Source organism: Mastigoproctus giganteus, chromosome 3, assembly GCF_048544385.1.
Source record: "Mastigoproctus giganteus isolate SK-2022 chromosome 3, ASM4854438v1, whole genome shotgun sequence".
Classification (NCBI taxonomy): Eukaryota; Metazoa; Arthropoda; class Arachnida; order Uropygi; family Thelyphonidae; genus Mastigoproctus; species Mastigoproctus giganteus.
The window spans coordinates 106,704,182-106,716,303 of NC_143577.1; the positions used below are offsets into that span (position 1 = coordinate 106,704,182).

Here is a 12,122-nt window from a genome sequence, read left to right on the forward strand (position 1 = left end):
TTACGTAGGACGTAACAAACTATCAGTAGAGGGAGTCTGGATATGAATGGTAGCGTAGTGTAGTTTGTCATTTTCTTAATTCATGCATTCTTTCCAATACCCTCTAAAGGCTGCTGATGCAGCAGATAGTTTGCACAATTTTATCTGATGTGACAAACAGTTTCTTGTAATAAAATTTTATCTTTACCACCCGAAGAAATCCTTGAACCAGTAATTACTGGATTCACTACTTATTCAGTTTCTCTTTCCTTAAAATGCATCAAAAGCAATGAAACAAAGAATTTAGACCAATCCAGATTAGCAATTCTTTTTTGTCAACATTGCTTCATGCATACATAACACTTGATGTAATTGTTATAATCCCATTTATTTAAGCCCATCGTAACAACAGTGGTAGTAATAATAATAATAATAATAATAATAATGATTATAAGTAGACAACAAAATCGTTAAACAAATATTCTCAGGTATGATTGTCCAGGCTTTATATCAACCGTAAAGATGTGCAATGCCATATAACAACACAATAAAATATTTAAAATTAGATGTTCTATTGTTCTAATTCTGTAATATTTAAAGTAGTAAAATTTAAAAGATGTATGTAATTCTTAGAAATATTCCTTAATAGTAATTAAATCATAATATAAATGAGATTGAATAATAATTATTACTATTGAAACAGACCAGTTATACCCTACTGTCTCTGAATTTTTTTTTTGTCTACCTGAGATTTTAAGGAAACTTTTTTTTTTTTTTTTTTTTTAGGGACTGCTTTTAAGCAATTAATGGATTAATCTAAAAATTAAAAATTTAGTCAACACTTCTGACTGACTGTAATATTGCAGGTTTTTTTGTATTTAACTGTGCTGAAAATCACCTAGGCAGGAGCTCAATAATGTGCAGCAAAAAATGCTCAACTCAAACCATTGTATTTTACTAGAATTAAACACAAATGTCATTAACAAAATAATTGTCGAATATTAAATGAAAACATTTAATTAAAAATCCTCCTTAAAATTATATAAAACCTTACCAAGAGATGAATAACTAGATGCTTCAAATTACGACAAAAAAAAAAAAAAAAAAACCACGGCTGGGAGAAATTGCTAGATATTTCTCATAATGGTAATGGACTTAAAAGGAATGTGTTCCTTTTAACACCTTAAATCCTATGCCATCCATAGGAGATTAAGAATTATTTCCTTAATTTCAAAACATCAGAAGATGCCAACATATAAGTTGCCACGTAACTTTCAAAAAAGCTAAGTTACCTGAGCCAGTTCTCTCAAGTAGGAAGAGAGCAAAGAGGAGAGGAATAAAGAAAATATTAAAGCCACCTCTTACCCTCAGATATACTAATATAATGAAAAGTGAAAATTATAAAAAGAAGCGGTAATAAGCTACCAAATTTCATCACTCTAAGTTTAACTCAACTTTTTTCCAGTGTTTCCTTTAATCCTCACTGCAAATTTTGCCATTTTTATAGAAACTTATTATTCCCCTAAAATATTATCTTCTAAGCCAAATTTTTCTAAAATTTGAAACAACAGACTTAAGTACTTTGCTACATTCTTTTTCAAGATCAATAAATCATAAATAATCTCCTTCTCTGAAGGGGAGGGGAAGGAGGAAGTAATACTTAAGCCTTTTAGAGAAGACATTATATTTAACCTTATACATTACTTAGCATGTCAGGTAAAACCTGTGCATTATATGCGCAGATTTTACCTGATATGCTAAAGAGTGAAATATCCACACTCAGCTTTATTTCCTTTTTTTCATATACTGATACAATTAATGCCTTGTACCAACCATCTGTTAACCTTTCCTTTAAGGAAAAAAAAGCAACTTTTGCATTACTGTCATATAACCACTCTGACACCTCTCCAGCTTTAAGTTGCATGTTTAATTTCTTCTGCACCTGCAGGAGAAATTAAACACATTACCCAAAATTTTACCAATTTCAATCTTTTCCTTATTCTTCAGTGATGTCTTCACCTCCAATGTTTAGCAATAGTTTGCTATTTACTCCATACATCTCCAACTGTTTGCAGAAGTAAATGCTAAACATTGGAGAAGTAAATACATCTCCAATGTTTAGTATTAAAAAGGCATATGATGCAAGGAAGCAAGCTTATACAGGGGGCTCACATCTGGTGAGTATGGGCTTGGCACAGCCAGGATCCTGAGCTGGATATCATCATTTTTTTTCTCTTTCTTGGTGATTCCTTTCTACTTCTGATTGACACACACACACACACACACACACACACACACACACACACACACACACACACACACTCTCTCGAACTTTTTTTTGGCTAGTGCAGCATAAGCCTCAGGCTTCCTTGAACCATAACGGCTAATAATAAGCAGGCATCAGACAAAAAAAATAAATAAAATCCCTTCCCATTTCACCCATCTGTTTGCTCCAAATGTTTGTCTAGTTCTGCCTTGAATTTACATATGCTATTAAATTTGCCTTTAACCGCTGGTTAAAGGCAAATTTCCACACATCTATTGTACAACTTGAATTTATGAACCCCCAGGTGATTAATCTGGGCAAGAGGAAGAATGCCATCAGCATTGAGCATGCTCAAACCATTCAAGCCCTATACACTTCAATCAGATCACCTCGCAAGTACCTAGTCTCCAGACACTGTAATCTGCAAAACTTAAGCCTTTCTTTGTAAGAGCAACCCTTTGTTCCATTCACTAATCTTGGTGCCCTTTTCTGTACTCGTTCCAGCAACTCTACATCCTTCCTAAAATGTGGCCTCCAGACCTGTATACAGTACTCAAGGTGCAAGAAATTAAGGCAATGGTCCTGACCATTGCCTTAATCAAGGGGATAATCACACCCTTTTCCCTGCTAGAAAAATTCCTGTATATCATGACAAGACACCATGAACTACTCTTGTACACTGTCTGCACTGCTCAGAAAACTTCATATCTGACTGCATAATTACCCCCAGGTCCTTTTCATTCTCTACCACCCTCAGTGTCTAGTACCACACAGCTGATATGTTACTCTGGGGTTACTGCTACCCATATGCAGTACTTTACATTTGTCAATGTTAAACTTCAGTTGCCACCTCTCATCCCATCTGCTCAAACTTTTCTAGATCCTGTTGCAGTAGCTGACAGTCATTAGTGTTATTAACAATCCTGCCAACCTTTGTGTCGTCTGCAAACTCAGACTTTAAGCCTGATATTCCATCATCAATATCATTAATAAATACAGAAAACAACAATGGACCCAACATTGAACCCTGGGGACTCCACTAATAATATTAGTTCAACATGAGTAGTAATCTTTGATAACCATTCTGTTTTCTCCCATTCAACCACCACTTTATCCATAAAAGCAACTTGCCTTTATTGCCATACTGCTCCAATTTATACAGCAGTTTATACGTGCAACAGTATCAAGTTTCCTGAATCTAAATACATGATGTAAAAATTATTTTTTGCATCCAGTTTCTTTGTTTCTCTATCATAGTATAGAATGACTGGCCAGACAAGATCACCCCCTTAAAAAAATCATGCTGTGACTGCAGTGTAACTACATTCTTTTCTAGATGATCCTGCATTACTTCTTTAATCAGTGACTCCATTATTTTTCTTGAACAGAAGTCAAGCTAACAGGTCTGTAATTACTCATGTCTCCCTTTGATGTCCCTTTGTGAACTTGGGATACATTTGCACACATCTCTAGTACATAGGGACTTCCCCAGAATTCATGAATGCTCTCATAATCTAAATAAATTAGATTATACTAAAGGTTTGCTTACCTCTTTTTCTGTCTCCTTTAATTATAATAATTATAAATGGATAGATCTCATTCATCCCAGGTGCCTTTTTTAATTTAGCTTCAATTTCTCCTTCACATTCCTCTCAGTTATCACAAAATCATTCAGCACCTCTGCCAGAATTTGACTCACGTCTGGCATCATCATCCCTAAATTATTCGTCATACATGAATGTAGGTGCAAAATACACATTTAATTTGTCTCAATCTGAGCAGGATCATCAACAGTTAATCTATTCATATCTAGTGTACCAATGTGATTGAACCCCTTTCTTCTACTGTTTACATAAGTAAACAAGCCCTTTCTGCTTTTCTCTGAATTCTTTGCAAGCAATGTCTTGTAATCTGCCTTAGCTTAGCTAATCTCCTTTGTGACTGGATTGCAGGCTTTTTTATATCTACTGTGGGGCATCAGTATCACCTGGTAATTTATATGCATACCACACATTTTTCTTCTCTGTCAAGTCTCATTAGTTCATTTTATCAGACTCTTGAGACTCACATTAAGATCTTAGCCTTTAATGATATTTCTTAGTTGGTATGAAAAGGCTAGTATCTTATATGATAACATCCCTAAATGCTTCCCATTTAGAATTTTCTGTTAGGAACTTTATCAATTGATTCCACTGCATAAAATGTAAAAACTATCTGACATCGCCGTAGTCCCTTTGTGAAAGCCCTTTCCTTTACCCTTGAGAGTAGCTATATCTTTAAGTGAATCTCAAATCAGTATGCTATGATCACTGTCACCTAGCAGTTCTTTTATTTGCAGTTTCTTAATGAATGAAGAGTCACCTCTGCTAACAAGATCAAAAGTACTGCATTATTTTAAAGCCTCCTTAATATGTGCTGGTGTAGAAAATCTTCCAATAAATCCACAAGTCTTACTGCTACTGTAGCCTTAGGACCTGTTTTTCTGTTGTTGTTCCAAACAGCCATGATAGATATCTGAAGGTTAAACTGAACATGGCAGTTATATAAGCAAAATCATTAACGAAGATCAAGTTAACTTTCTTTTGCCCTTTTCCTTGGACTACTTGTGTTCAGATCTCTTTATTAAATTCTTGGTACTGGAAAGTCTGCTGACCATATGCTTCATATCAAAAATTGCACTGTCAGAAATCTGTCAGAAAACCTTTCCCACCATATTAAATCATAGTGAAATATACATTTGTTAATTATTATTTAAAGAGAAACAAAGATCACAATCTTTATAAAAAATAATCTCTATGAAACTTCATATTAACAATTTTCACACTCAAAGCTTTTTTTTTTTTTTTCCCCCCTCCAATCAGGCTAAAATACAAGCTTTAAAATTCTATGTAAAACAAAGAACAGGTGGGGGGGAGAAGCATTTCCTCGGAGTACAATCATTTTATACCGAGGATATTCAATGTGGAATAATGAGCTAACAAAGTAACTTGCTTCTCCACTCTACTTGTAACCCTAATGGCAGATTTATATGGCAAGGCTTGCATTTTCAACATCCTCCTCTTATATGTTACAACTCAATTTCACAAAAAAAATGCCTACTTGGAGTTTATATGTTAACTATCTGGAAATGAAATTAAAATTGCCAAGCACATTCATGCATTGCACTCATTCAATGTATCATGCATTGCAAAACAATGAAATTAAATTTGAAAAGCATTCATATCATCACAGACATCTTGGCTGTCATTTGCAATCAGAAAGATGGAAACCCAATTGTCTAAACACACTCTCTCTCTCTCTCATTACAAAAATCCTGGATCAGATTCTGCTAAGTGCTGAACTGATTTCTAGCATTAGGCTAATGCCCATTCATTATGGATTATTTTTTAGATCTGCTGAAACTTTCCTTATAAACCTTATGTCAACTATCTTCACTGTCTGGATGTTGTTGTATTTGGGTTTTTGGCACAAGGGCCTCTTAAGCCATATTTTGCCTGTTCAATATTTGCTTATCACAAATTCACTGCCTGGAAAGTTAAACAATTAAGACTATAGTTTTACTGACATTGCTGCAACTTTGCCATGGTGGCAACCAACAGTTTTTTTGTTTCTTTTTCCATCGCTACTTTTTCATTTCAGTCTTGTTCTCCAACCTGTTAAATTACACAATACATTTCTGTTAAATTAAATCAATACCACCAGCCTCTCCAACATAAGTGCTCTGTCAAAACATTATTTTTTTTCATTAAATCTGTATCCACCTTTCACTTAAAATTGCAACATACATACTTCTACAGAAGTCCTTTTTGAGTTGACATTCCGTTTAGTAGTAAAGATACCAATCACATTTCTGATTATGTCTACAGATCAATACAAAGTTTTTTTAGATTATATAAAACTGTTTGGACTACCTGCATATCCTCTTAAAACTGAAGCACATTCCATTTGAATTAGCTACAAACAGCAACTACCTAAGAGTACCTAATGAGCGAGTACTTGTTTCTCTTGTTAAGTCAATTAAGGTTTTGGGCATTCACACAAATTCTGTGATTAGTTTCTCCTGACACTGCTCAAAATTATAATTTTAAAATACAACACATGAAATAAAATGGATAAATGAATGATCTGATTAACAAATTCAAAATAAAGAGTCTATTCCTCAACCAATAAGACAATAGTCTAAAATAACTCTCATATTATCTATTTATGAAACACCAAACAGCTATATTTCAGATATATTTTCTTCACATCCTCAACTTTTTAATGATTTAATTACATGTGCTTCATTTCCTTGGTTTTTTTTTTTTCTTTTTCAATTCCTACTGAAAATATCTGTGGCCCTTCCAGATCCACAGGCTTTCCATCATTGTAATAAAATCAAGCTGTATATAAAAATAAGAATGGAAAAATGGATACCATTAATAAACATACTCCACGTTTGTATACAAGAGCCATTCCACCAGAGTGGCACTACTGCTAAAAAGCCAACGTATGGGTTTCATACAGAGTTGTAACCCACCAAATTGTATAAAGTAACTTTGGTTAAATTTTATCAAGGGCATCCAATATGAATGCTTATTAACAGTTTCCATGAAACAATATTTCATGGAAATTCATTCAGCCAAAGAAGTACTGTTATATAAGTATGGACAGACAATCAGATGAACATGACTAAGCTTCAAGGCACTACTGCACTGCAGCAAAATGCACCTAAAAATATTGTGATTATTACAAAATGACATTTTATTATTGTTCATAAGGAGGGAATACAAAATGATTGAAAATATTATCCTTCCATAACAATGTTTTTTTCTTTGTTTATTTTTCTAAAATGCAATATTACTTACCGCTATTTGGATTTCCCTTTTACAAACACTAAGATCATGCTCATTATTCACAAACATTCTTTTTAATGCATACCGCACATTATTTGTGGCTTTCACCAGGAACACTATCGCAAATCCACCTGTATAAGAATAGAAACCAACTTCTTATGAGCTCAGGAAAATATTAAATGTTGAAAATTTGTTAGAACCAAACTTTCAAAATTTCAGCAAACATTTATAGTTCAGGAAGACAAAACTTCAGATATGCTCTGCAGATTTGATGTTCAAAATAGTATTAATCCTATTCACATAATACAAAATTATTATTCATACACTAATTATGACCAAGAGTAAATATATCCTATTTAACATAATTTATATATGTAAATTATAGGGTTAAAACCAATGCATGAATAACAGGGTGGATTCTATAAATAACATCCTAGACAGTATTATTCAGACTGAAAGTGGGGATCATTCCCCCACCCAGCTAGAAATTATAAAAGAAAACACTGAATATGAAAATGCCAATATTGAACCTCTGTTTACCATACAAAACTTAGAAGTTGAGATTATAAAGATTAAGATTGATTTTAAGAAGGTTTCTCAAAAACCCTGAGAAACCCCCTACTGATCCTAAATCTAGATGAGCAGAAAACCCACTATAGGAAATTTTGGAATTGGTGAAAGAAATGAATGAAAGAAATGACTTGTGGAATTTGCAGAATCTTTAGAAATGTCAGTAATGAACACTTTGTTCACGAAAAGGGTGAACAGAAAGTGGACATGGAAGATCCCAAATGGATTAACAACTAATGAAGTCGACTTCAACCTCAATAACAGAAGATATATCATGAATGATGTTACTGTCCTGAACAAGGTAAATGTTGGAAGTGATCACAGAATGGCAAGATGCACACTTGATATACAAAGGGTACTAGGAAAGTTTTGCAATACAGTTTTGTTTATTTAATTTTTTCAAAGTAATTTCCTCTACATTCAATACACCTCTCCATCCTCTGAAACCAATCTTTAAACCAGTTCTGCCAAGTTTCACTAGGGAGTAAAGCTCACTCGTTGTCCCAAGCCCGTAGAAGGTCCTCATCACTGGAAAACCGCCTCCCTTTTAGCTTCATTTTCACATGCGGGAACAGTGCAAAGTCGCAGGGAGCAAGGTCTGGACTGTAGGGAGGGTGCTCGAGAAGTTTCAGTCCTGTCGTGGTCAAATATTCGGTGCAGGCTTTGGCGCGGTGAGCTGCAGCATTATCGTGATGGAGGTACCAGGTGTCCATTCTTGACTTTGGCCGCAGGTTCTTCATAGATCCAATGACTTTAGGCAGGCATTGTTCAGTATACCACTTAGCTGTGACTGTCTTCTGCGTGTCCAAAACGACACGTTCCACAATTCCACTCAATTTGAAAAATACAGCTATCATTTTCTTCTTTACAGATCGGGATTTTCTGACAATTACGGGTGTGTCATCATCATCAAAGACCCAAACTTTGTTTTGAGCCTTGGTCGGCAGATCGTAATAGTACAGCCAAGTCTAGTCACCTGTCACGATGTTATTCACATACCGAGATTGTCCCTTATCAAACTTTTTTAACATCTCCCGGCACCAAGTCACACATCGTGTCATCTGCTCTTCAGTCAGTTGATGCGGCACCCAGAGAGAACAAAGTTTCTTCACGTGCAAATGATCTTGCAGAATCGAACAAATTGCTGGTGCATTTAGGCCCAAAGTATCCTCTATCTGTTGGTAGGTCACTCGCCTGTTTTCGTCAAGCATTTTCCAAACAGCAGTAACGTTTTCCTCCGTAACTGACGTTCGTGGCCTTCCCGGCCTCTCAGAATCCTCCAGAGTGAAATTTCCCCTTTGGAATTCTCTATACCACCTGAATATCGTTGTACGATGTGGACAATCATCATCTAGTGCAAGAGTCATTTCTTCTAAGCACTGGTCTATGGTTAAACCACGCACGAAATTATACTGCAAAACTGTCCTTATCTCATTTCGTGACCACGATGCCATCGCAAGCACTTTACACTCTCACTACTAATGAATAACTGAGCCCATCGACTTGGCGCGGCGGCTAATATGCACGTATGAACATGTCTCAACATGCAGCAACAAGCAGCTTCCTGTGATTCATTGTTGCGTCATATTGCAAAACTTTCCTAGTACCCTTTGTAGATGTAAGAAAAGAAAGAAAAAAAAAAAAACTGACTTCAGTAAATAATATAGATGGCAAAAAGTTCTGAGAAATTGCTATCATCTCCAAGTATTTGGGACAGTTGTAGAGGTTTTTGTAAATTTAGCTGTGATTTGAAACATGCAATTCTAACTGAATGATAATGTGCACACTCAATTAGGATGTGCTTAACAGTAATAGGCAGTTACAGTGTAAGCAAAGTGGAGGATCTTCTCATAGCAGTAAAAACAGGTGCATTAGATGTGTATGGCCAATTCATGCTCTTGCAAGCACGACCTCTTCATGCCTGTTTTGTCTGAAACTGGATCTCCACAACTGTGGATTCTGTTTTATCTCAAGAAGTTTGTTTCCTGTCTGGGTATGCCACATTTCAGACCACATCTCAGTACATATCCGTTGTATGATTGGTTTGAAATCAGAATGAGGAACTGAGATGGAGTCAAAACAAGCAGGGCGCTTCGCAGCTTCATCTGCATGCTCATTTCCTGGAATTCCTACGTGGCTGGGTATCCAGCAGAATTTTACAGTCAGCTTCTTTTCGTCAAGGTTACATAACAGTGATCTGATTTGTGTGAGAAGTGGATGGGAATGTAGTAGTTTATTTTGTAAGGCACTCACTGTGCTTAAAGAGTCTGTATATATTATGACCTGGGTATTGAATAGGTCGTTAAGGAGATTCAAAGCCATTTTTATTGCATACAGTTCAGCTGTAAAAACACTACATTCAATTGGTAACTGGACAGAGATAGTGGATGTAGGAAGGACCACTGCAGCTCCTACGGACATTTCAGTTTTTGAGCCGTCTGTACATACACGAAGGCTGTGAGCATTGGCCAATGCATGAGCATCATGTAACTGTCTAAGATTTTGATTCAATAGGGAGTATTTTTTCCACTGAAAAAAGGAGTTATCACATAGAGGTATATATATTGCCCATGGTGCTTGTACTGCATCTGTCGCACGAGATATATTTCCAAAATATATGTTCCAGCATTGCATTAGCTCCTGTAGCCGAATGCCAGCAGGTTTGTTTTCATTGGGTTTATTTTTATAGAAGTTTGCCCATTGAGGTTCAAAGAGATATGTCCAGATGGGGGTGATAAGGGATGCTGCATAATTTGGCTGAATAGCTGAGAAGCAATACTTTCCTCCTAAGATGTAGTGGAGGTTCATTGGAATCTATATACAGACTTTGCACTGGGGATGTCTTAAAGGCCCCTAAAGCAATCCTGAGAGCACTATGGTGCACTGGATTGAGCCGGGCCAATGCTGTCTTCCGTGCAGAATCATAAACTGGGGCTCCATAGTCTAAACAAGGTCTTATCAATGTTCGATACAGGTGTAAAAGTGTGAAGCGATCAGCTCCCCATGCCATAGAAGAGATAACTTTGAGGATATTCATTTGTTTCATGCATTGAGTTCGCACTTGCATTATATGAGCATGAAAGTTAAGTTTAGTGTCAAGTACTAGGCCCAAGAACCGGATATTTTTGCTAAGTGTTATTGGTTGAGTTCCTAACCTCAGCTCAAGATCTGGATGGAGCTGATGTTTTTTTTACAAAAGTGAATAGCAAATGTTTTTGTTGCAGAGAGGCAATAGCCATTGTGGGATGCCCACGATTCTATTTTATTTATTGAGAGCTGCAATTGATGCTCGATGGAGCGCATATTTTGTGAGTGGCAGGATATAGTAAGATGATCTGCATATAGGTGTCGACATTAGCTGGAATATTGTCCGTAACGTTGTTTAGCCTTACTGCAAAGAGTATTGCACTAAGAACTGATCCTTGTGGGACACCTTCTTCTTGGACAAATGTTTGAGATAGTGAATTACAGTAACGCACCTGAAAGGTTCTGTTTTGGAGAAAGCTCTGAATGATTAGTGGTAGCTGGCCCCGAAGTCCTGTGATATACAGATATTGAAGTATGCCGTGGCGGCAGGTAGTATCAAAGGCTTTTTCAATATCCAGGCAGATCATGACAAGATGTTCTTTACGGATAAAAGCATTCCATATGTTGGATTCTGCCTTGATCATAAGGTCTAGAGTTGACCGGTTTTTCCTAAAGCCATACTGGTTCTTGTTCATAATCGAATGAGATTCTAGGTACCATATTAATCGAGCGTGAATAATTTTTTCAAATGTCTTACCAAGGCAACTGCTAAGAGATATTGGCCAATAGTTTCGTGGATCTGATTGATCCTTTCCAGGTTTAGGAAAGGCGAGGACTATTGAGTGGCGCCAAGAAAGAGGATAGTAGCCTTCTGAGAAAATCCGGTTAAAATAGATCAGTAATGAATTAAGGGTTCTTTTATTTAGATGTTTCAGCATCAAATAGTTTATCCCATCAGGTCCTGGTGCACTATTAGTTGATCTATTTAAGGAGCTCTAGTTCAAAAAGAGTAAATGGTTGATTATATGGAAGAGATGCTTTTGTATCGAAGTTTAACTTATATTTTTCTGCATTGGCTTTTATTTGTTTAAAGGCCGGCTCATATGCAGATGTGGCAGTGGTTTCAGAGAAGCATTCTGACAGGGCACTTGCGACTTCCACTGGGGAGGAGGAGTCTTTACCTTTCCAACTTATAATGGGTGTTGATTTCAGGAGGGATTTACCATTCAGTTTTTTGATTTTGTCCCAAATTTTCCTACTGTCTGTATTTTTAGTAATGGTGGAAGTAAACCGGATCCAGGAGTTTTTTTTGCCTTTTTCTGCACATAACGGGCCTTAGCTTTAAGTTTCTTGAAGTTAATCAGATTGTTAGTTGTTGGGTACTTATGAAACAGATTCCAAGCTTTATTCTGTTCTTTTTTGGAATCACAGCATGCATCATTCCA

At 36.1% G+C, this 12,122-nt stretch overlaps 1 protein-coding gene across 3 annotated transcripts in view; it reads right to left on the reverse strand.

Moving 5' to 3' along the window:
• Positions 1-12,122, reverse strand: part of LOC150088207 (uncharacterized) — a 376,069-nt gene that overhangs the window by 272,452 nt on the left and 91,495 nt on the right. The window contains exon 3 of one of the 3 annotated variants that reach the window (XM_090369384.1): positions 7,093-7,211. The exons of 1 other annotated variant lie outside the window; for it this stretch is intronic. In XM_090369384.1, coding sequence (XP_090225510.1) covers positions 7,093-7,211 — 119 coding nt within the window. Of the gene's footprint in view, positions 1-7,092; positions 7,212-12,122 lie in introns of those variants that run through there. One more of the 3 variants, XM_090369386.1, reaches the window with a different exon arrangement.